The sequence below is a fragment of the Haliotis asinina genome, chromosome 6 (assembly GCF_037392515.1).
Source record: "Haliotis asinina isolate JCU_RB_2024 chromosome 6, JCU_Hal_asi_v2, whole genome shotgun sequence".
Lineage (NCBI taxonomy): Eukaryota > Metazoa > Mollusca > Gastropoda > Lepetellida > Haliotidae > Haliotis > Haliotis asinina.
The window spans coordinates 18,326,607-18,352,476 of NC_090285.1; the positions used below are offsets into that span (position 1 = coordinate 18,326,607).

Sequence of the window (25,870 nt, forward strand, 5' to 3'; positions counted from 1 at the left end):
TATACTTGGAGCTCAAATTCAACTAAAACATAATATTCCTCAATCGCAGCATGCGTTTGGTTCTCTGAGTATAATTGGGGCCATAGAATATAAATGGTTCTCTCATGCCTACGCCACATTGATCCATGTTACAAGGTATGAAAACTCAGAACATCTGAAGCCAAACGTTTTGTGTAATATTCTTGGTGGAACTGAACCTTTCTTTGTTGCTACTTTCAGTCTCTCCGCCTGTCTTCCTCGGGACGGAAAAATTATCCAGTAGGAAAGATGTTGACACTTATTTCCACGGACGCTGCAGAAGCTGGCCTCGCCTTCAACAACGTCTCATTTTCCTTTCTCAGCCCTCTCAACATCGTAGTAGTGTTTGTGCAGCTATTCCTTCTCCTGGGCCCCGCATCCACCCTGTCCCTATTCGGGAGTCTTGTTCTTGTCATCACCCATATCCAGATAGCTGGGGCAATGCAGAAGCTCCTTAAAAGCCGGATGGAGAAACAGGATAGTCGGATGAAGCTGTTGACAGAGGTGCTAACTGGTATAAAGGTAGATTAGAAGCCTTTATCTAATAAATATGTAGACTGATAAACACGTGTAGAGTATTTTTGATTAAAATTATTTTATTTTTTATTTGTTTATTATTTTTAATTATTTTTTTTATTGCCATTTTGGGGGGTTATTGGGTAGGTGGGTAATCAGTTAGCGCAAGTATTAAAAATAATACACAAAGAGTAATTTATTTTTCATTTTTTTGGTATTTTTAGTTACGCAGAAGAATGACACCCAATGCACGTGTAAGGGGGCCCATGCGTTATGATTAAGAGTGGTGATAAAGAGAAATGGTTCATAAGATGCCTGGCTTTGCAAAGTGTGTTAACGTTTATACTTCCTGTCCAAATTGAATGTTGATCCAGGTTCCACTAATTTCTTAAGATTTCGTGCAGCTGACAAAGCATATGGAGAAAAAAAGAATTTATTTCATGATTTAATTATGGTATCTTACCGATCTGAAAACAGACCAACGCCAAACTTAGTGTAAATACTCGTCTTAAATGACACAATCTTAGAAAACAAAACAAAGTGGGCATGCACGTTACATCGTTGCTGCGGGGCTTTGGCGCTGACCCGTCCACACTGTCTGGACTGCAAAATGTATCAGATGTTTTTCTTAAACATGGCGTGGATAGTAAGGAGCAACACGCCGCTCTAAACGACATTAACACACGTTGACTATCATGTCCTTTCTACACTATCTACCCGAGAAGACACAGGCTATGATTGGTCCACAGTAACCCATGCCCGTCGTAAGAGGCGACTGCCTGGATCAGGTGCTCAGACTCTCTGACTTCGTTGACATATGCCATCGGTTCCCAATTGCGCGGATCGATGTTCAAGAAGCTTATCACTAGGTTGTCTGGGCCAGACATGATTACTTACAGACCGCCCTAATATAGCTGGAACATTGCTGTGTGCGGAGTAAAACGAAACTCTCTGACTCATTCTACACTGTCTGATGGCTGTTGTTTATTTTTGTTTTTGGTTTTGTTAATTATTTTGAATTCTTTCTTAAGGCGATAAAGCTGCACGCATGGGAGGTGTGTTTCGGAGGACGGGTGACGCAGAGGAGGGACAAGGAGCTGGAGGTTTTGTCGGATGTGTTTCTGTTAAAGATTCCTTTACTGCTGTCAACTACAGTCGCTCCGTTCATGGCAAGTACAGAATTGTAGACATGTGCTCACCAATATAACGTTTACGTTGTTGTTGTTTTGTTTAACGCCACATTCAGCGATGCTCCAGGTTAATGATGTCTGTCTAAATATGATCGAATCTGAACCAGACAATCCAGTGATCAACAGCATGAACATCGAACTACATGGGATACGATGGCAGGTGTCAAGCAAGTCAGTGAATCTGAACACCCGATTCCGTTAGAAGCCTCTTGCGTCAAGCATGGGTTTAACCCGAATCTTCATGGGCAATATGTTGGCGTGTTTGCAATATATGTTTATTAGATAAGTGAGTCGAATAAGTATAAATAAGTATAGAGAATATTCCATCAGCATCACGAGAAATGAAGCGTTCTTTTTCCAGTTACCTAAGAACCTTCTTTTGAATTTCAGGGTATTTATATAACATCTGAGTACATAAATGTCCGTATATTACTCCGATATATATGTCCGTCAAAAGCTTCCACTTTGGAGGTAGACAGCTAGAGACACACTTGTCGTAAGTCATGTTTCCAAAGAAGCTGATAACATCGCATTGTTCATTAGAGACATGGATTTCCTTGTTAACATATTTGGGATTCGACAAGTATTTCTCGAACTTGTCTCGAAGCATGGAAGCTGTTTAACTAGCAATCTTTTTAGTGATCGGTTTGTCGGTCAAAACATGTATGCTTCGATATAAACGTGTAATATATATCTGATTTCATATGAAGGACGGTTGGGTAGCCGAGTGGTTAAAGGGTTCGCATGTCACACCGGAGACCCAAGTTCGATTCAACACACTCACTTACTCAGCTGAGCTCAGCTCCGCACAGCTCAGTTCACTAAGGAACATGGATGTGTATGTTTGTGATGTTGCAGGTATCGGCACTGACACTGGCTGTGTATGTATTTTGGTACGACGACGTACATCTAGATGCCGCCATCATCTTCTCCACCGTCTCACTACTAAAGATACTCCGCCGAGGGTTGAACATGACGCCAGACTTCTTTCATGACCTTGCAAGGGTAAATGGAACTAAACCAACACATAATACTCCGTGATATGTTCAGTTACTTCCGTTTGGTTACAGTTCCTTTTTTTGTGAAATATCTTTAAATCCTAAGTTTATGTCAAACCTATCTACGAACACTGACATATTCAACTCATTTTTCACATTCTCGCATAATAATAATGATAATGTTCATTTCCAGGCTCAAAGCGCACAATCTGATCATTATTACCCCGGGTAATCAAAGCTGTCTGTTAGACGTTAGAAGGTAAATAGTCTCACGACGTATTTTACCGGGTACCCATTTTCTACTGGGTGAACAGAAGCAACTTCTGACAAACTCACTTGCCTAAGGTGAGATCACATGTATCATGTGTGCTTCGCTGTGAGGCAGGACAGTCCTAGAAGCTATCAACAGTCACCCATCCACGGACACTAGGCGTCCAACATTGCTTAACACCTACCAAATTGTTATAGAGCTCAGTGCACAGGGCCACACACCACCATATATGTTTTTGATTAACGGTTACTTCTCCATCTTCACCCACAGCTTCAAACTCATGTTGGTAGGATACAACAGTTTCTTCTAGAGGATGAAAAGCCTCAGCATCCCCATGAACACAGGACATATACAGGTAAGTGATGACGACAACGCAGTACGAATTGACAGGAATTGAGGGGCCGGAAAACATGATGACATAAACTAAAGGATGACAATTTCTGTACTGATTGTAAAGAAGTTTTACAGTTTCATCTTTCTCATTAAATTTAGAGATCATGATGAGGACTTGGTTGTCGAACCCAAAGTAGACCCGCCTTTTAACTAAAATGACATTGTTCCCAAAGGGGTCTCTTCGAAGCGGCCATAACATGTTCAAAACTAATTCCCAACTCCAGCCTTCTTATCCGATGTCGGATACTTTGCTCACATGACCAAAGAGGTCACAGACCAGCAAGATGACAGTGTAAGGATGATATGTGAGATCATACCACGCCCATAACTCGCATGAGTTGAGTGCTGAGACATATTTGCCAAGAACACAATGATGGTGCTCAGTCCAACGTTTGGGCGTCATTGTAGCGGCCATGAAACTTTCTAGTCCCGTGGCTCGAGATCAGACACCTTGTCCAAGTGACTGAAGACGTTAACTCAGGCTGATATTTAAAGTAAGAATGGCATCTTTTGGGTGATCTTATGTCCCGTTACATCTTCAAAGTCTGACGACATCCAAAACGATTCTGTGGATATCATCGGTACTGTAGACTTAAGTGTTGTATTACTGTTCAGAATGTTTGAATATCTGTTACAATGGTGCAGTGTTGTAGTCAGGAAACATGCCTAATGGTGTTGCCTACAGTGAGGAAAGGGCTTGTCAAATCCCTCTTATCCCAATACGGATGAGGTCACAGGCCAAGTCAGGTAGCAATACATGCATACAATCATAATGCAGACGTTGATTGCCATGTACAAAAGCATGGTTGAAATTCTTACCAAGTTTGCGAATGTAAGTTGTATCGTTACAGTTCATTAACAAACATATTTTAATAGTATACGGATATGCACGGTACCATTACGGTAGATATTCGTAACGCAAAAGGTGGAATTCATCTTCGGTTACATTTAATGCACACATTCACAATCTGTTTTCTCTTGGAATGTTAAAATGTCTACCTTCTCGATCATAAGCTCATGTGAAGAACATTTATATCTGGTTAATAATAACGACGAAATTTCTGAGATTAATATCACGGAGAAATTTAAAACAGTTGTAAAAGTACAGTAAAAAGTGGACGAGTGTACAAGAGATGAATGGCCTTGCCATCTAAGACAAAGTAATCGCTGTAGAGTTTTGTGTCTCTCAGTTGTGCCAGAATCATGATAGCCAAAAGAAGTATTTAATCCAAGTGCTGTCCAAAGACGCATTGACTTTTTTACTCATCTTCAATTCTAATTTTCAAAGACGAAGAATTCATATCAGAGAACGTCATTTTCTTTGCAGATTTTGCTATTCAAATAAAACGAGGAACATTTTCATGGGACAAAGCAATACCACCAGTCCTAAAAGAGTATGTATATCCTTTGCTATGAATATGTAACTGAAATTATGTATTTCTGAATATTTACCATATGCTAGCACCAGAACCTGAAGATCCGGGGTAGAATAGATCTTCAGCAGCCCATGCTTGCCCCCAAAGGCGACTATTCTTGTCGTAATAAGAGGCGACTAACGGGATCGGGTGGTCAGGCTCGCTGATTGGTTGACACATTTCATCGCTTCCCAGCTGCGCAGATCGATGCTCATTCTGTTGATCTGTTGATTGTCTGGTCCGAACTCGATTATTTACAGACCGCCGCCTTATGGCTGGAATATTGCCGAGTGCGGCGTAAAACTAAACCCACTCACTCTCGATTAGCACCATCCAGTCAAACTAAGAACTGTTGGATGGCCTTACGTCCGCTACACGCTCAAGGTCTTCAGTTACCTCATATAAATTAAATAAAAATATAATCGTTACTATTTTGATATCTTGCTAGTTGTCAAAGGTAATAAGATTGTTCAAAATTACAGTTGTTGTGCAGAGTTGCTTCCCTTGTATGTTTCACAAACCTATGATGTTCTACTTAATATTTAAATTATATTCCTGGTTTGTTCGGTTAAGCTCGTGGTCTCTTCACATGGCATGCTGACACGAGAGAATGTTTGAATCCCTTTAATAAAAACCAACTCTCCCTCGACTGCCTTCGTGTTTTCAGTGAATAGGGCACCTGTGGTTACAAGGAAGAATAGCAATAAAGGAATTGTTAGGTGTAAATTCAAAATACGACTATATGCTAATTTTCTGCTGACGTCAGTATTTCAGTAAGTATGTCGAGGGGAGGCCTGGTGGCGGTTGTTGGACAGGTAGGGGAAGGGAAGTCGTCGCTGATAAACGCCATTCTGAGGGAAATGGTCGTCATTGATGGCACTACAGACGTGCAGGTACGGCGTTTATGTCCGTGGTTACCAATCAGTTTCTGTCAAGGAGCATGTACTTTTAATTACTGGTATTATACCGAATGTGATTACGGAACATCCGATCCTAATAACTGCTGGATATAAGGATAACACTATTACTGATAATTATTCTAATGTTATCATGATATCACGTCGCCTTGAGGTGGGTTAGCAAAGTGGTTAAAGGATTCGAAGATCTTGGTTCGATTCTCCACATCGGTACAATGTGTGGAGGCCATTTTGGTGTTCTCCGCCGTGAAATTGCTGGAATATTGAAAAAAGCGACTTCAACTTAAACTGACACCTACCGCCATGAATTGTATGTTGATTCCGTTTGACTGGAATTCAACATGCAACTGATGACGACGTCGTGATATCACGATCACATTTAATTTAGAATAATTATCCCCTGTGATGTTTAATATTTGTTATCCAGCTGTTATTAGCATGCTCTGTGGAACTTCGACGTGTTCATACGGCAAGACAAAGGTCATTGATGATACTAACATTCTTGACTTTAGGATTTGGCAAACAAAAATAAGTTGAACACCATCCTGATAATTGACCCGCATTAGCATGTATTAGTGACGCCCACTTGCGCATGCAATTGTAAGTGACGGGGAGCCAGGTTGTCCGCGATGAAGTGCAGTGCGATGCTTTTAGCTACTCCCGGAATCGGTTTCATCTTCATGCACTGCACACGTACTCGTCTACATCTGCTCTCCTTTTCACAAACCAAAAGGGTTGCTCATTGCCGTGCACTGCATACTTCTCGTAAACAAGTTCTCTGCGTCGGTTCAACTTATCTGTGTTTGCCAGTGGATATAATATTGCTAAATCGATCCCAATATTACACAAGAACAATGTATTCGTTTTCTGATGCAACTTTATGGTCATTTGTTTGTTGTAGCAGATGAAAATATGATCGGTTCCCAATATGTCGTGTAATGGCAATATATGATTTTTTAACGTAGGGCAGCATTGCGTATGTCCCCCAACAAGCCTGGATTCAAAACGATACCTTGCAGCAGAACATCCTGTTCGGAGCCCCCTTCGACAAAGAACGTTATAGCGCTGTTCTGGAGGCATGCGCACTTGGACCGGATCTTGAATTACTCCCTGGAGGAGATCAGACAGAAATCGGAGAGAAGGTACGAGGAACAATGAATATTCATTATTACAGGATATTTATATAACGTCTTTATAACCAAAGTCCTTGGGATACAAGACTTGACTTAACAGACTGTGTTGTTGGTCTTGTATTTGTTTCCTATCTTATCACCAGGGTGTCAACTTGAGAGGAGGACAAAAACGGACAGCATCACAAGCCAGAGATAACTACTGTGTTGTTGATCTTATGTCTGTTTCTTATCTTGTCACCAGGGTGTCAACTTGAGAGGAGGACAAAAACAGAGTATCTCAAGCCAGATCTGTCCATTGTGTTGTTGGTCTTGTATTTGTTTCCTCTCTTTTCAACAGGGTATCAACTTGAGTGGAGGACAGAAGCAGAGAGTGTCTCTAGCCAGAGCTGTCTACAAGGATGCTGACATCTATCTCTTTGATGACCCTCTCAGTGCTGTGGACAGTCATGTTGGGAAACATATCTTTGACAACGTTATTAGTAACAAGGGACGACTAAGTGACAAAGTAAGTGGGTGTGTGCCACTCATAAGGCACACCAATATATGACCGTGGCCCCACACGAGCAACATATGCTCATCTTTCCCGCCAACACCGGGTGCCATAACTATCTGACAGACGCACCTGGCGTAATCTAAATCTTTTGGCAGAGATTAGTCTTTAGCACGCCATGCTTGTAAGTAAAATACGACTACCGGGATCGGCAACTCATTCAGCATCCCATGCTTGTAGTAAAATATGACTACCAAGATCATGTGTTCGGGTTCACCGACCTGGTTGACACATGCTATCGAAACTCAGTTTCGTAGATCAATGTTTATGCAGTTGATTATTGGAGTGTCTGGTCCAGACTGAGTCATTTAAAATCGCCTGCATAGAGCTTTAATATTGCTGAGTGTGTCGTTAAACATCAAACAAATTAAAGATAACAGATACTAGCATACAGTTGATCTCGATGTGAACCCTAAATCCTTCTTCAAGTTCTTCTTACTGATAGTCTATCAGCGTCATATTGTTAACCAGATGTCATGCTTACGAAATGTGTTCTTGAAGCACCTACTAAATTTTAACGATGTGAATATAGCTATATGTACCAATACATCAACATGGTAATTCAGTACCATGTTTTAGACACGTGTCCTGGTGACCCACAACGTGTCCGTGCTGTCCAGAGTGGACACGATCCTGGTCATCAGCAACAAGTGTGTCCAGGAGAGGGGATCTTATGAGGAACTCATGTCCAGGAACAGTGTTCTGAAGCAGGTGGTGTCCTCCTCACCTGTAGCAGATATTGGTAAGAACCAACCAGTTCTTATGGCTATCATCAAAGTAAGGTTAACGTCTTCGAGAAACATTTAGGCGTTCTTGCAGCAAGGATTTTACATTATATTGAGATAGTCTCATCTTGCTTGATAACGGTGTCAGAAGCTACACAAGACGCCTCTGTCAATGTAATAAAGAAGTTGTTCATCCACATATTGACATTCGTTCTCTTAATCAGTAAGATTAAGTTTCTGTTTTTTCAGTGGTTGTTTTGTTCAACGGCTTGATAGTTGAGTGTCTGAAAACTATTGCATTTCTGTACAAAAGAAATGAATTTGGTCAATTTAAAAGTCTTTCTCCCGAACTATTTGATTGAGAATATACATGCAGGGATTACATACTGTTGTGTATGTAGAAGAAAAGGACTAACACCTTCTCAGTCCGTTGGACCACACACGTGGTTCCCTTTTATTCAGCCTTCACCAAAAAACAAACCCTCCAGCTCAGAAACGAAATGCGTATATTGGCTACATGTAAAAGTACAACTTGAAAGCGGAATTTGGAATGCGAATGACCAAAACACCACGTATTTCCCCTCTTTCAAAAGTTCAAGTGCAATCATACGCAGACAAGTAGACCGGAGGTGTGCGAGTTCTCTGGGGTCGAGTCTCATCAGCAGGAAGCACATCGACAACTGAATCAAGTGATGATGGCTGGCCTCTAGCAGGAATGAGACGTCGGGCATTCCAACAGGTACCATCGTGTAGCTGATAGGAATACTTCCCTAACCGGCGTTTCATCTGTCTATTTTATCAGACTTGAGCTCAGCTTGTGACTTCAAACTGGTCTTGAAGTTCGAACCAATCACCCGGTTGGAACTTCGGGGTTGAAGGTTTACGGGCAATGTCAGTGTAACTTTCAGACTTCTTCCGTCTGTTGTCAATATCTCTAGCCAGAACGTCAGGATTGTTTGACGACTTGCTAGGGCGAAGTCTGTCAAGTGGCAACTTAATGTTTCTTCCCAACATAAGCTCCGAGGGAGTTCTGTGTGTTAGGCCATGAGCTGTTGCTCTGTAGTTTAACAGAATTGATTGGATTGCTTGACTGAAGGATTTTCCAGCCGCCATATTTGATTTCAGGCCTTCCTTAATCGCTCTGTTGAATCTCTCTACTCCACCATTACTTTGAGGGTTATATCGTGACGTCAAACGATGTTCAATGCCCAAATTGTCCAGAAATTCCTTGAAAACGTGCAAAGTGAACTGTGGACCGTTGTCCGAAATAATGACTTCTGGTACACCCCAACAAGTGAAGAGTTTAATGAGAATGTCTATCACAACTTCCGACGTGACAGTGCCAGTAGCAGCGATTTCTCGCCACTTGGAGTGTAAGTCATGAACCACGACTAAAAATCTCTTGTTCTGAGGAACAATTTGGACTTCGCCAAAGATGTCGATCTGCAACTGTTGCCATGGCTGTTTAGGCCACGGAATGGACTGCGCTGGCGGAGTCGCTGGCTTCAAGGACTTTTCACTGAGTACACAAGGCTCACAATCCCTCACAAACTGTTCTATTTGGCGGTCAATGCCAGGCCACCAAACAGATTCTATACACCTCTGTTTTGTACGCACAATGCCTGGGTGACCCTTATGGGCCATATTCAAGACTCTCTGTCTAAGAGACTCGGGGATAACAGCTCGATATCCCCGTCCGACGCAGTAGGAGTCAAACATAAATAGTTCATCCTTCATCTTGTAATATACAGCAAACTTCTCAAGACACCTACTTGGCCAACCCTGTTCAATGAATTCCCGCAGTGTGCACAAGGTGTCATCAGACTTTGAGCACTCCTTGAGCTCTGCAGGAGTAACGAGCTGGTCAAGAGAATCTAACAGAACTGACACAACTCTGTTCTCCTCCTCCTGAGAAAGATCCTCCGCTGCCGGTGAAATCTCGTCCTTGACGAGCCTACTTAGCATATCCGGTACCTGATTGTTCTTCCCAGTGACATACTGCACATCAAAGTTGTACTGGTGAAGACGATCCGACCACCTGTATAAATTATCCTCAATGGCCGATGACCTGATCCCGATGTCGCTAGTAGAGTGGGCAGCGCCTGATGATCAGTACAGTAGGACAAACTTCCTACCAAACAGGTAGATATGCCAGTGTTCACAAGCACATATGCAAGCAAGGGATTCACGCTCCCCTGTCGAGTACTTCCTTTCTGTTTCAGTCTGAGTCCTAGACCAAAAGGCGACAGGTCGTTCTTCCCAATGGATCATTTGACTCAGCACCGCTCCAACAGCGATACCAGAAGCATCCGCAGACGCAAATGTGTCCGCCGTCGGGTCAAAATGAGCAAGAATTGGCGGAGATGCAATGTCATGCTTGAGACCTTCAAATGACTGCGCTTGAGAGTCACCCCATTCCCATGGGACATCCCTCCGCAGCAGTTTACGAAGTGGTTCGGCTTTGTCAGCAAAGTTTGGGACAAACTTGAGGTAGAAGTTTGCAGCACCAAGAAACGACAAAAGCTCTGCACGGGTCTCAGGTTTCTTCAAGTCAACAATTGCCTTCACGTTCGAGACTGTAGGCAGGATACCGCTAGCTGACACCCTGTATCCAAGAAAGTCAATTTCACTAGCAGAAAATGTGCATTTATCTGCGCTCACAGTGACGTTATGTTGATCAAGCCTCTGAAGCACCATGTCTAGTCTATAATCATGCTCCTATTGATCTTTACCATGTACCACAATGTCATCAATTTGGTTTGGTGCACCTTTAATGCCTGATAAAATGCTTGATAAAATCTTCTGAAAAGCACTAGGACTTGAGGAGAGTCCATAGGGCATACGGCAGTACTGGTACACACCCTCATGAGTGATGAATGCAGTCAGGTAGCGGCATTCTTCCTTCAAGTTCACTTGGAGATAGCTACGGCCTAGATCAAGGTTTGAGAAAACTGTAGATCCATGAAATCCAGAGGCAAGTTCTTCCAGGGTCGGTAATGGGAATTTATCCGGAAACACACATTTATTAACCTCCTTTAAGTCAACACACAGACGTATCTCACCAGTTTTACGTCTAGCAATTACTAGGTTGGAGATCCAGGGTGAAGAATTGATCTTTTCAATGATTCCTTGGCTTTCTAGCCTTCTACGTTCAGTAGCAACTTCATCCCGTACAGAGAGAGGAATTCGGCGCAGCTTTTGTGACACCGGAGCAACATTTGGATTCACCCTAGGCTTATGCACATACCCCTTTATATCCGGAGAAGACTGATGGATATTTCTCGTTCACTTGACAAGTTTTAAATTGTCCTGCTTCGGCTTTCACAGAATACACTTCAGTGTGAGGATAATCCTTGTCCATAGAATCACTATTTGACACCATCTTGACTAAACTTTTTGATTTACACATTCTAGCAAAATGTCCAACTTTACCACAGATTCTGCACTTCTTTCCCATAGCGGGACAGTTTTTATCCTTAGCATAGTGAGATGAAGAACCACAACAATAGCAATGTCCAGATGTAACAGCTGATTGCCTCACTTTACTCTTATCGTGATTTCTAGATTGTTTCTTTACAACCTGTACACTTGTTTTGTTTTCGATCAAAGACGGTGTCCGGTTTTCAATCACCTTCGCCTCCGCAATGGCCTCTTCAATCTGCACGGGCAACGTAACAGGCCTATCAAGCGTCAACGTGTCTGGTTCCATTAATAAACGCTCCCTAATTCTTTGGAAAGTGGTCTTTTCAATCAGTTGCTCACGAATTAGTTCATTGGTCAAGAAACCGAACTTACATGTAGACGCGAGTTCAGTGAGAGCCAAGACAAACTGACGAATACTCACTCTCTCCCGGCATCTGGTCACAATGACGAAAATGCCACCTCTCCATCATAATACTACGTTGGTGGACAAAGTGGTTGTGTAACACAGTTACAGTATCGTAGTAAGTGTAAGTTTCACCAAGAGTTCTAAAGATTCGCTGCCCCTCAGTTCCCAGACAATGTATCAATATAGCACGTTTACGGGCTTGCTTCCCTTTGTCCCCCGGTATACCACTGGCCACCGCAAAGTTATCAAACATCTCTATCCACCGAGTCCAAGGTATAGGCGGCTCACGTGGGGTTGCAAGAAACGGCGGAGGTTCCGACAAACTGTACGCCGCCATCCTCGTCGCCAAATCCATTGGGGTCTCCCCGCGTGGGTTCGAATCCCATCCTCGTTGCCAAATATGCTGTGTATGTAGAAGAAAAGGACTAACACCTTCTCAGTCCGTTGGACCACACAGGTGGTTCCCTTTAATTCAGCTTTCACCAAAAAACAAACCCTCCAGCTCAGAAACGAAATGCGTATATTGGTTACATGTAAAAGTACAACTTGAAAGCGGAATTTGGAATGCAAATGACCAAAACACCACACATACTGTGATTCATAAGATGTGTCTGAAGAAGAAAATGGTCGTAAGTGCGACAGTGCCATCAAACATTGTTGTTTGTATGTTTCGGGGGTTTGGGGCGTTATTTGATTATACTCCTGTGTCGTGGTTCATTTCATTGTGATTTCATGTCATATCATCTGGTCCATGTATAATTTCAGATGCAAAATCGTGGGAAACCGAGAATAAGCCGGCAGATGAGAAGCGGTAATTATTTATCTCACTCGTTTACATTCGTACTTAACAATGTCAAAAAGGACTAAAACTTGACTTGTGTAATTACCAATGCTTCAAGCAAGGACATTCATGTGATGAAAAGTGCCTTGAGATAATATGTATGCTTCATGGGGACATTACACAATATTAACCTGTTTTCTGTCTGAAGTAGTATAATGATATGGGTTTTTTGTCAAATAGCCCTGCATGTGGTCTCACCACATTGGATCAAATCAAATGCATATAGAACACAAGAGAGCTACCAACCAGAGACATTCCACCGAATGCAAGCCAGATACAGCATGTTGATGGCAGAGAATAACCATTCTCAATATATACAGACTCCATTGGGTATAACCTTATATAAATGGAAAACGACATTGTTCCGATAGTTTATTTGCGAACAGGGCAAAGTGCAACTGCCAAAAAAATTGCACAAAAAAAGTAAAGAAAATAAAAAGGTCCAATGCGATTTATCTCACCTGACACATAAATGTCGTTTTCTGATTGGCTAGGCGCTCTCCTATTATTTTTATTGTACCGCACTTAGAAGAGAGCTATATTTCAATGTACCCTGCTGCGAATGGTAACTCATTCGGTACTTCGTGCTTATTACTTGCTTATATCAAGCATGATGGACGGAAATCGATGGACAGGAGATAACTCAGTTCTTCTTGTGTCGTCTGCAAAATCTAATGATGGCTACCAAGAAATTTGACCAAACGTTCAAATGTAGTCCATGTAAATATTAAGATGGGGAATTACACCACGGCGACTTTATAAATACAATACCTACAGGAAAAACAGCAACATGCAAGATTCGAATCGTTTTATTCGCACAGGTTGGCTGAAGTGTACGATCCGATAACCATGCCATAAACAGTTCAAAATTAATATTGAGGTGTCCGGTAAGATAAATACGTTGTTCCCACGGGGAACATATACAAACATCGCGGGTACATCAATCCATGTCACCCCCGTGACCAATGAACAACTTACATTGTTTCAGTATTCTTGCTTCTAACAAAAACGACTCTGAACAAAAGGAGCTGGGCAAGCTGATTGAGGAGGAGAGCGTGGGGTTGGGAGGAGTGAGTAGCTCACGTATGTTCATCATCCTTCATTCCTCCTTGCCTGACAAATACAATACATGATTGAACCCCTTCATTGTCAAACACACCACACCAAACACCTTTTTCTGTTCTATCTACCACGTCCTTCACTGTCAAATACAACCCAACGAGCACCTTTTCTGTTCTATCTACCACGTCCTTCACTGTCAAATACAACACACTGTGCGCCTTTTCTGTCCAGTCTCCCACCCCCCTCACTTTCAAATACAACACACCGAGCACTTTTTCTCCCGATTTTTTCAAGGCCTAGTCACAAATACAATGTACGATGTCTTGTACTTTTACATTAAGTATGTGTAAATTGTCTTCCCTGTGCCCAAATTTGAATATTTTAAAGTCACAGTGATTAAATGATTTTTATATATTATCTCTTTATAATATTTATAACTAGGCCTTTGTTGCTAACTTGATAATCATACATGATTTTGTACCTTGAGTCTTAATATACATAGTAAAATGTATGTGACTGGCGAGTGTTACTTCCAGATGAGGATGAGCGTGTTCTCCAAGTTCCTGGACGCCTTTGGTCCCACTCACTGGTTGCTGATAGCAGGCAGCTACTTCTTGTATTACGTCACAGTAACTTTGGCCAACGTCTGGCTGAGTGTTTGGGCCGAGGGTACGGGTAGCCACTACTCCATTGAACACCATAACTCTACCTTACACATGACGAAGGGGCGTCAGTCGTCCAACACCTGGTACCTGGCCATCTACTTTGCTCTAGGCATACTCCAAGGTCAGCAGGTGTTCATTGTTTTCACTATATGTCTTTAGTTGTTTATTATCAACATGGAGACCAATCAGTGACAAAACTGATCTTTGCTGTCTCAGCTTCCTGTTTTCTCGCTTGTGTATTTTCAGGTAAACATTTGACTTGCCTTGAATTTTCATTCCTGGAACACCACATTTGCAAATATATTCAACGTGGCACTATTAAAGCTGTTCAAATGGTGGTTTCCATAAATAGCGTGCACGTTTTTGTATGTGCTATTTCTGTCAAATGCGACATAAGGCATCTTTATTTTACTGCTAATTACAATCTGTTCTATTTTCAGCTGCGCTTGTCCTGTTCTACAGTGTTGTTCTCAAGAACTTTACGGTGTCTGCTTCAAGAAAGTTACATTCAAAATTGGTGGAAACTGTGTTGAAGTCACCAATCAAATTCTTTGACACAACTCCTTTAGGAAGAATAACCAATCGGTTTTCACAAGACATAAACACCATCGATAAAGAGCTCCCCTTCATCTTTGAGATATGGATGGATTCATGCTTTCAGACTTTGTGCTCTATGTGCATTGTGTTTTATAGTGCCCCTGGAGTGGTGGTTCTGCTCGTTCCATTGATATATTTCTGTATTGTGATACAGGTAGGTATAAATGTTTGTTTCACCTTGAATGTATCTCTGAGACTTTGTCGTTACCGCATTTTACTCCATACTCCACAGATCTGTCAGACAGGCTTACATTTCTGTCCTAGGATGTATTTCCTGGAAGATTTCGGTTGTGTCATTTAGATCGCTATATTACCAATTCCTATTGCCTCCACACGCGAATGTATCATAGGAGAGTGTGAGAGAGAGACAGAGAGAGTGTGTGTGTGTGTGTGTGTGTGTGAGTGTGAGTGTGAGTGTGTGTATTAGGTGTTCAATTTGATGAGGCCTTTTGTAAATTCTACTGTCTAAGTTGGGTCATCACAGTATCACGTCTTTCCAGACTGAAAGAGGATGATGTCATATCTTTCTCACGTTGCCATCGTTTGTTCCAGTTATATTTTCTCGCCATTGCGAAACACGTAAATAAACACATACTTAAACAGAAATGAGTGAGTGAGTGAGTATGGCTTTATGTCGCTTTTAGCAATATTACTGCAATATCACGGCGAGGGAAACCAGAAATGGTCTTTACACATTGTACCCATGTGGGAAATCGAACCCGAGACTTCAACGTGATGAGCGGACGCTTTAACCATTAGGCTGCCCCACCGCTCCTAAACAGAAATGAGCATGCGTTAATGTGTATTACACAAATTAGCAAAAAGACATAAAAGAAATAATATTTAGGATTTTTCCTCTTTCGAAATCAATATTAAATATTTTGTTTCTTAGAGATATTTCATCAGTACGTCACGTCAGCTGAAGCGAGCCTACGTCAAGTCGCTATCCAGTGTATTGAGCTTCTTCAGCGAAACTTCTCAGGGAGTAGAGCTGATCAGAGCCTTCAATGATCAGGAGAGATTTGCAACTCGGTTCATTCGATTGGCTGAGACGCACATGAAGTTTAACTACTACAACTTTATATCAAACAGGTAACACATTCTTATATGGTATACCTGCATGAAGGACCGGTGAGGATTTAGGACAGGGTTGATCTTCAGTAACCCATGTCGTAAGAGGCGACTAACTTGATCGGATGGTCAGTGTCTGTCCGTGTCCCCACGAGTGTTTATGTGTGTAATGAGCAGACAATAGTTTTGGTTGATTTTGTTTCGTTTTTGTTTCTTTTCTTTGTTTTGTTTTTTTTAATTTGAGAAACCAAATTAATCAGAGTTGATGGTGTATTTTTATGCTGTCACCATACGGTATTTCCCTGCGTTGGGAACCATGAAGATGCGGATTAGATTGTGGGCAGGCTCGCTGACTTGGTTGACTTGTCATCGTATCCCAATTGCGTTGATCGGTGCTCATGATGTTGACCACCGTATTATCTGGTCCAGCCTCCATTATTAACGGACCTCCTGCAATAACTGGAATACTGCTAAAAACTAAACTCACATTTCATTATTTTGGACGAGCGCTCCGAGGGAGAAACAAAACCAATTTTGTTTTAAGTGCAAGTTTGTTTTCTTTGTTTCAGAGTATGTAGATCTCTGAAAATCTCAATGAATCAGACACTACACGTCCTGAAGAACCCAGAGCATTCGCCTTTGTTACTTGTGTCACACTCTCGACAAAACTTGGTAAATCTCACGCGAGTTACTTCGCGCTAACGGTCGATGAAATGTCAATGATGCATACGGCAGAGGTCTGAGTTTGTAAACCTACTTTTTGAAGACTGCGATGTTCGTTGCAGGTGGCTGAGCATGCGCCTAAGCTTCGTTTGCCACGTGATCCTTGCATCGACAGCGTTGTTGATCTTCCTTGAAGGGGATGCTGTCAGCAGTGGTGTGATGGGGCTTGCTTTGTCCTTTGCATATGAGGTGGGAAAGGAACGTTTATATAGATTATCAGTGAAATTATGAACGGAAGGATCGGTGTGCTGAACTTATGGAGGGATGGATCGGCGTGATGAACTTATGGAGAGATGGAGAAGTACGATGAACTTTTGGAGAGATAGAGCGGTATGATGAACTTTTGGAGAGATGGATCGGTGTGGTGAATTTATGGAGAGATGGATCGGTGTGAAGAACTTATGGAGAGATGGAGAAGTGTGATGAACTTATGGAGAGATGGATCGGTGTGATGAACTTATGGAGATATGGAGAAGTGTGATGAGCATTTGGAGAGATGGATCGGTGTGATGAACTTATGGAGAGATGGATCGGTTTGATGAACTTATGCAGAGATAGATCGGTGTGATGAACTTATGGAGAGATGGAGAAGTGCGATGAACTTTTGGAGAGATGGATCGGAGTGCTGAACTTTTGGAGAGATGGATCGGTGTGATGAACTTATGGAGAGATGTGCTGAACTTTTGGAAAGATGGATCGGTGTGATGAACGTATGGAGAGATGGATCGGTTTGATGAACTTATGGAGAGATAGAGCGGTGTGATGAACTTATGGAGAGATGGATCGGTGTGATGAACTTATGGAGAGATGGAGCGGTGTGATGAACTTTTGGAGAGATGGAGCGGTGTGATGAACTTTTGGAGAGATGGAGAAGTGTGATGAACTTATGGAGAGATAATGAAGATGAGGGTGTTGTGAAACCAAAGATATATGACGCGATTTCATTCAGTGTGTTGAAGTTATGATGACAGTTTTGGAAAAAAATATGGTTTTTAGACTGACAAGCTAAGACTATGAATAAGTTGTTTTTTTCTCTTATTCCAGACTAGCAATGATCTTCGGATGGTTATTATTAGAAGCACAAAACTTGATCTCATGAGTGTCTCTGTTGAAAAGATAATGGAATACGTCGCCATGGAAACAGAGGTACGTCAGTCAAGGGAGGCGTAACTGATAACTCTTTGTTCTAAAACTTAATGGACCTTGTGTTCGCAGAGAAAAAGTTAGTGAGTGAGTTTAGTTTCACGCGGCAATGTTCCAGGTATATGACCTAGGTCTGTAAATAATCGAGTCTGGACCAGACAACAGCATGAACATCGATCTGGGCAACCGGGAACCGATGACATGTTTCAACCAAGTTAGTGAGGGTGACCACCCGACCCCGTTAGTTGCCTCTTAATCTAACTCGGAATGTCACGGGTGTGAAAGTTCAAGGCGTTATATCATTCCACAATTAATAATGCATTTCTTTCAATAATAATAACTACCCTCAGGGAAACTACCACATAATTTATTCCCAAAGCAATTGTGTATTTAGATTACGATATTAGATAAAATAATTCGAATGAATGAATGCAATATTGCATTTAATCGACACTCACGCCCTCTACCGTGTTAACATTATTTCAAGCGAACCTTAGAATTCATTAAACACTAACATATGCTATATTTGCGATTACTCTTTCTTAATAAACTACAGATTCTAGTACTTGTGTTAGGTTGTGTCACTTGGAAGGCGCATGTTGGCTAAGGCAGTGGGAGTAGTTCAGTGGCTAAAGCTTTCGCTCATCACGTCGAAGATTCATTTCTGTTATCTCCTGCTGTGATATTGCTGGAACAAAAGCGGGATTAAGTCTATATTCACTCACTTACCGACACACAAAGTAAGCTTGTCAGTCTAACTGCTTTCACGGTCTTAATCCCAGTTCTAAATGTCGTAAATAGTAAACAGCAGAATGACTATCTGCATATAACTCTCCTTACATGGCAATAAAAAGAACAGACATTATAATAAAGATTACATTGAAACGTTGGGGGTTATATGTACATGTAGTGTCTCCGAAAACGGTGTTCGAAATATATATCAAATGGGTCCCCGGTAGGACTAAATGGTAATGTGACGCCAGTTGTTGGTGTAATAATGAGTAGCCCATTAACCGTTAAGTGGTGTTATATATACACAGACATGGAAGTTCATATAGAAGGATTTCCAGACAAACGGGGTTTTGCATTACGGAGGGAAACGTTCTTTATGGTTTGTCCTGTTGTCAGGTAGACTGCTTCGACAGGACTGAAGACGTCCCTCCAGCATGGCCGGATAAGGGAGTTATCCAATTCCGGAATTTTTCGCTGACGTACCGTCCTGGATTACAACTAGCGCTGCAGGACATAAATGTATTAGTCAAAGCAGGAGAGAAGGTACGGGTCTACGTGGGGGATGAGTAAGTGAGTCAGTGAGTGAGTGAGTGAGTGAGTGAGTGAGTTTAGGCTCAAGCTGCTTTTAGAGGCATTCCAGCAATAACAAGGCAGCGCACACTAGAAATGAAGACAGACCACATGCGGAATTACACCCAGGTCTTCTACCCTTCAACCATGAGCCTACCCAACCGCCCTGAGGAGGAGGCAAGGGTGAAATGGGGACTTTGGGGTGGGTCTGTGGGGTTGTTTTGTTGTTTGTTTGCTTGTTTCTGTTTTGTTTTTGTTTTGTTTTGTTTTGTTTTGTTTTGTTTTGTTTTGTTTTGTTTTTGCTTTTTTTTTAAATTTATATTTCGCGGGGGAGAGGGTTGTTGTTGATGATGATGATGCTGATTTTATTTGTTGCGGTCGCGGTCGGCGAGGCGGGATCACAATCAATTGGTGATGGAACTGTAACAATATGCGCAATCTGCCTGTGATTTGCATCTGTGTTGAGCATCTAGTGTTCCATATAGGGTATCTAGATCTTCATTCGTTTAGAGTGCCATCATTTCTTCTTGCTCACAATGAACCCCACTCTGTCTGATCCTGCCTGGATCATTAGGTCGCGTGCTGAGCGAGACATTATACTTTGAGAACTATTTTACAGGTGGGAGTAGTGGGTAGGACAGGGGCAGGCAAATCTTCGATGATGCTCTCCCTTTTCCGTCTCATCGATCCCGTAGAGGGCGCCATCGTCATTGACGACGTAAACATCGCCGATGTCCGGCTCTCCGAGGTCAGGTCAAGGTTGACCATAATTCCACAGGTGACCAATACATTGCTTAGTAACTGCATGTGCATTGCTGAATCTGTTTTAGTAGTTTAATTGCATATGCGTGAATCTCTGACACAGGAACAACTCAACTCAACACAGGAACTATTATATGATTACACAATGACGTGTAGAAGGTGATCAGATATAACATACGTTTTATTTGGGATTTCACTTTCTTTGTAAGCTACAGGTTCTTTTAGGTTTGTTAGGTTGAGACTCATGTGGGATTCGCACCCACACCTCCGGCACCTAATCGCCAGCAAAGAAAGTCTGACCCGTAAACCACCGCGACTTCCACTTAAAAGGAAGTCGGGCAACTGGTAGTCTGGACTGCGTACTTTGTGTACCCTTCTGATAAGTGTAAATTGGCATGGCGCTCACGGCATATGTTGTATATGACCACTTTATAAATGGCAGTTAATCATAGCTTTCGACGCAGAGTCGAATCCCGCATGAGGCTCAACCCAAAAAAAGTACTAGAATGTTTACTTTATAATCTATTATAAGAACTAACATACATTTCAAAGTGGAATTTCATGAAAATGCTAGAAACCTTATCAATACTCCGCTAGTGACAACAGTTAGAGTTTAACCCTGAAGTGCTATCGTTCGGTTAAATATAATAATCGGTTAACCATGTCTCGTTGGTTTCCTTTGTAGCCGCTATCAAATACTTCTGCGTTGACTTTTATCCCTTCCCGAAAGTTTAGAATGTTTCTTTTTATCGCCGCGGTTGGCGATATTCCAGCTACATGTGTAATAATCGAGTGTGGACCAGACAATCTTGTGATCAACAACAATTTAGTGATTGGTTTCACATAGACCCTCAAAAAGAGAGATATTTACATCGTTGCTTCGTTTCGTTTTAGGATCCGACTCTATTTTCGGAAACATTACGCGTGAATCTTGACCCAGTCGAGGCTTACGATGACCAGGAGATCTGGACTGCCTTGAGACATGCCCACCTTCACACTCTGGTCAGTTCTCTACCTGGTCAACTGCTCTACAAATGCCAGGAGGGAGGCAAGAACTTCAGGTACGAAGAATACAATCAGTGAGTGAGTGAGGGCATTCTCGGTGGATCCTCAGGAGATTCTTTCAAAATAAAACTCCTAGCCTTCGAAGCACTAAAAGAGGACAAAGTAGCATAATGTATTATGAATGCAACGCATCATAAAAGAAGGAACGCATTAAACACCGCCTCTAACAAAACTCGAACTATTTCATGACAAACTACATCTTCTATAGATGATATAGCCGTCAGTGTAAAAAGGAGAACAAGATGGCATATTATGAATGCAACGCATCATAATAGAGCGAACGCATTGAACACCGCCTCTAACAAACCTCAAACTATTTCTTGAGAAACTGCACCTTCTACAGATGATATTGATGTCAGTGCTAAATAATACCCGATGTTGACTATCCTCAAAAACGTCTAGTTGCGCGTAAAGGGAAAATAGCTGGCAACAATAGAGAAAATGGATCACTGTGTATAAGTGATATTCATCAGGAGTTCGAGAAAAACGTGAGCATGTACTGGTGGCGCCTGCGGCCCTAAATAAGAAAAATGGAAATGGAAGCGTATTTTACCTACCGTTGTATTACATTGAACAAAACATATTCAGTTAGTGTTCAAGACGGCAAGAGTCTGATTTCGTGTCTTCCTTTCCAGTATTGGGCAGAGGCAGCTTCTATGCCTTGCGAGGACTCTTCTACGAAAATCCAAAATTCTGATACTGGACGAGGCCACAGCAGCCGTTGACATGGAAACCGATGACCTGATTCAGCAGACCATCAGGTCAGAGTTCAAGGACTGCACAGTGCTGACCATCGCCCACAGACTCAACACCGTCATGGATTACGACAGGTCAGCATTATTGCAACAAATGACCCATAACACATGTTATATTTGGGATTCCTAACCCATGCCGTCAGAGGCAGGCACCTTATCTGTAGCAACAAGAGTCAACTGCCAAACCCATGAGATAGGACTCCTCCCAGTAAAAGTACTAGAATCTGTACTGATTGAGAATGTGTAATCTCAGAACAACGTGTTAAACTTGACTAGTGTCTAAACAAATTTCATAACAAATCACCTACCACTGAATCTGATATAGGTTTGAGGAAACGTTTTTTACCATGTGTAATGTATGTACCACAATCCTACTGCTATGAATACCATTTTATATCTTGTCGTCAAATGACATGAAGTTTCAGTGTGTGATTTGTAAGGCATAGCATATCCTCTGGTATCAGCAACTAGTGATTGTGAGCATGACAAAGTTAATCCACCTCAGTCAATTGTTACTCCCGTTCTCGAAGCGCTTCCTCACTCTTCTAAAATGGCGGAAGGATTGCATTTTGATCGCCTGACCATAACGAAGAATGCATTAGAAGAGTCTGCTGCTGCTTTTAACCATTTCACATCTTATCCCGTCAAACACTTGTTGTTCAGCTGTCGACTTCAACTGTCCTTCAGCCGCCATTTTGGTTTGAGCACAAAGCGTCTTCAGCGAGAAATTGGCGCGATTGTATGCGGCTGAAAGTTAACGCTCTGCGGTTATAAGGCGAATCGCTCTAAATCATTTGTGTGCGATTGGCTCTGTGTAACGCACCCGTATTTTAACCTTCTTTCCAACAGATTGGAGCTGCCTCATTTGATGTCAGCTAAATATTTTTAACGAACAATATTTTCCATTCCCATGATTATTCGAAAGATAACAAATTTTGTTATTATTTTGCAGAATATTGGTGCTAAACAAAGGGGTTGTCGAGGCGTATGACACCCCAGAGAGACTGCTGCAAGACACCAAAGGAATTTTTTATGCTCTCGCTAAACATGCTGGCATAGTTTGATTAAAGATGCAGCTAGGATTCTCAGCTTGTATTTCCAAGACTTTCTCATATCATCATACACCTGTCAGATGAGAGCAGTTGTAATATTTCCTAATTACTACTTTTTCTCACTAGAAGTTTAAAGTTTAAAATTATTTTATCATGGTTTTGATATTAGTGATATGCTTTGACATTTTTTTTTTATTTTCTTAATTATTGTAATTCTAAATGAAAGAGTGGACTGTCCATTGCTGAGCTTTTCTGTGCTGATGAATTTGGTAATGAAACATACACCCAATATGGATGACAAGTTCGTGTTTATTGCATCATGCAACGTTTCGATGTAGATTCTTAAAGGTGGACCATGTAAGAATTTACATCGAAACCTCCCATAATGCAGTGTACAAGAAGTCGTCTTCCGTAAAACTTCTAGAATACCGATCAAACAATTATAAAAGAGTATAATTAGGGGAAAGATCGATGTCATTTTGTAAGTAGCAGACTTCTAGTGATAAACAGACCTCAAGAGGATAAGACGTTTTCTGATTTTACGTGAAGTGATTACAAGATATTTAGATGAGCTCCGTTTGTGGAGCTGCCGGATCAACATAACAGACGATACGCTACTCAACACTTGTGAAAGTTAGAAAGAAATTATCCTAAAATGGTTTGTACCTCCCTCTCATATTTCTCGGGAGACTGCAGAATTGTTGCCGAAAGAGTTTATGAGCGGGGATATGTCTCCCAGAACAACACATTCTGAAGATTAGTTGGTTTGTTGTTTAACGACGCACTATTCCAGCTATATTGGGCCTGCCGGTACAAAATTCAGCAGACAATCCAGTGATCAATAGCACGAGCATCGATGTCTTGGTATACGATGACGTGATGTGTCAACCATCCAGCCAATCCCGTGAATCGTATGTTATGACAAGCATGGGTTAATGAAGACCAATTCTAACCTTGATATTCACGGGTCATTCTTAAGAGCACGAATAACTGTTCACATACTGCATAACATAAGACACATCTTATTGCAAAAAAACCCAAAAAACAACTGTTTGAATAGACCTACAGACCCGTGCCACTTTGGCCTCTTCACGTAGTATCCATGGATTTACATCTTTTTTCAGTGTAGTATAAATAATTTTCATTTTAAATTTCTTAAGAACTTAGTCACATTTTGCTCGTTTGTGAGGAATCATCTTTCTTACAATCATATAAATTCTGCTTTATTTCCCGTTGTTTATTTATCGAATGGCAACAATTTTATCAGTGCCATGAACACCCTCAGCGTGGATTTCGACGTGATCATGCATTGAAGAACCATACGTAAGTTGATATATGTGATGTCATTAGATAAACAGTGGTTGGAACATCAAACTGAAATTATGTGCACAGAGCGGAGATGATTTCAAATGTGCTTCTCAAATTTGACAAAGATCCGTCCTAAACTCACTTCATAAAAATATTTATTCTGCACTGAAATAGTACGCAAGTCAATAGAAACGACGTTTAGTGGCCCAGTGTAACTGCCACGGGTCTGTAGTTGAGCTCTTTCTGTGACACATCTGAATTCATAGATTATAGCGTATTTGGTACTGATTAGTACCAGATTTGTTTGTTACCAGATTACAATAGGTAATAACCAGGGGTGCGTTGCAAGCCGAAAATCGCTTAGAGTAAGCAAATTAGTGGCTTAATTCGGGCTTACTCGAAGCGTTTACCGCTCTTCCAAAATTGTCGGACCGATTTCCGTTGGCTCGTCTGGCGCTAACAAAGGACGTATTAAGAGAGTCACGATGACGATTGATGAATTTATGATTGTTGATAACTATATTGAACCTGTGGAACAAACCGAGGATGCTGGGATGTAAGTTTCATGCCAATTTGGCAGCCGAACAGTTTTGATCAGTCTTCAAATACAAATTTGCCTACGTCGCCATTTTGGTTTCAGATTGAAGCGACTTCATCCAGCGATTGATGCGATTGCAAGCGGCTGAAAGTTAGCATTCCGCTGTCAGGCGCTGTACATCGCTTGCAAGCGATTGGTTGTTAGCAACGCACCCCAGAATTTCCTGAGATGTGACAACACACGTACACACCTTATAGGGACTAGGCTGTGATGTCAGGTGGGGGTATCCAATGAACCAGGCACACTTGTATGTGATAGAACAAAAAGTTATACCATTTTAAGGATGTATATTTTCAATAAAAATGTTCGTTTGTGTTATCTTCTATATTCTTTGGATAATAACATATTTCCAAGCTGGAAATCTCCAAGATCATATCTCCAAGATGTCACCAGCAAACGTCAAACAACGTTATACTCTTCGACGTCGCAGGCTTTTGTAATGCCCCAAGCTTCATCGTTATTTTAGGAAGGAAAGTGACTTGCCCTCCTGTGTGTAGTGGTACCGTGGTTGGATGAGGATAAGTTCTCAATTTTTATACCTGGTATTATCAATATTTGGTGTTGATTCATTAACACATGTTACTTTGTTATATTGATATTGTGGAAACCATGCATGGCACTGATTTCTGTGATAAGCATTGTCTATGTTATTTTCCTGGATGTCTGTGTTGAATCGTGCAGTGATGGTGTGGATGTTTATGTTAGTCATATATACATCTATGTTCGCAGTAACTCGCTTAATTTGCACATTCATTGGCCATTATAGCACTTTCAGCATGTAAAGTGTACATGTTCGTGACTGTAGTGATTACGATCAAGAAAATCAGTTTACACATTCGTAGTCTTTATATTGCTTGTAAATCATGTTCACATGCATTAATTTCACATATCGGTTTTGTATCTTGTATCCATTTTGTAGCCATTGATATCTGCAGAATTTTTGATGTGGCCAAACTCAATATCTACTCACG

At 41.5% G+C, this 25,870-nt stretch overlaps 1 protein-coding gene across 1 annotated transcript in view; it reads left to right on the plus strand.

The window, feature by feature from the left end:
- The window catches only part of LOC137287725 (multidrug resistance-associated protein 1-like), a 29,619-nt gene extending 4,402 nt beyond the window's left edge, over nucleotides 1-25,217 (plus strand). Inside the window, exons 6-26 of the mRNA XM_067820112.1 lie at nucleotides 220-540; nucleotides 1,566-1,703; nucleotides 2,583-2,729; nucleotides 3,264-3,348; nucleotides 4,714-4,780; nucleotides 5,568-5,694; nucleotides 6,684-6,860; nucleotides 7,189-7,356; nucleotides 7,981-8,143; nucleotides 12,721-12,766; nucleotides 13,785-13,866; nucleotides 14,395-14,644; nucleotides 14,964-15,274; nucleotides 16,013-16,212; nucleotides 16,977-17,103; nucleotides 17,959-18,060; nucleotides 19,186-19,332; nucleotides 19,979-20,137; nucleotides 21,016-21,182; nucleotides 21,822-22,016; nucleotides 22,894-25,217. Of these exons, the coding sequence (XP_067676213.1) occupies nucleotides 220-540; nucleotides 1,566-1,703; nucleotides 2,583-2,729; nucleotides 3,264-3,348; nucleotides 4,714-4,780; nucleotides 5,568-5,694; nucleotides 6,684-6,860; nucleotides 7,189-7,356; nucleotides 7,981-8,143; nucleotides 12,721-12,766; nucleotides 13,785-13,866; nucleotides 14,395-14,644; nucleotides 14,964-15,274; nucleotides 16,013-16,212; nucleotides 16,977-17,103; nucleotides 17,959-18,060; nucleotides 19,186-19,332; nucleotides 19,979-20,137; nucleotides 21,016-21,182; nucleotides 21,822-22,016; nucleotides 22,894-23,005 (3,291 nt within the window). The 3' untranslated portion in view covers nucleotides 23,006-25,217. The remainder of the gene's footprint in view (nucleotides 1-219; nucleotides 541-1,565; nucleotides 1,704-2,582; nucleotides 2,730-3,263; nucleotides 3,349-4,713; nucleotides 4,781-5,567; nucleotides 5,695-6,683; nucleotides 6,861-7,188; nucleotides 7,357-7,980; nucleotides 8,144-12,720; nucleotides 12,767-13,784; nucleotides 13,867-14,394; nucleotides 14,645-14,963; nucleotides 15,275-16,012; nucleotides 16,213-16,976; nucleotides 17,104-17,958; nucleotides 18,061-19,185; nucleotides 19,333-19,978; nucleotides 20,138-21,015; nucleotides 21,183-21,821; nucleotides 22,017-22,893) is intronic.
- The last annotated feature ends 653 nt before the right edge of the window (nucleotides 25,218-25,870 follow it).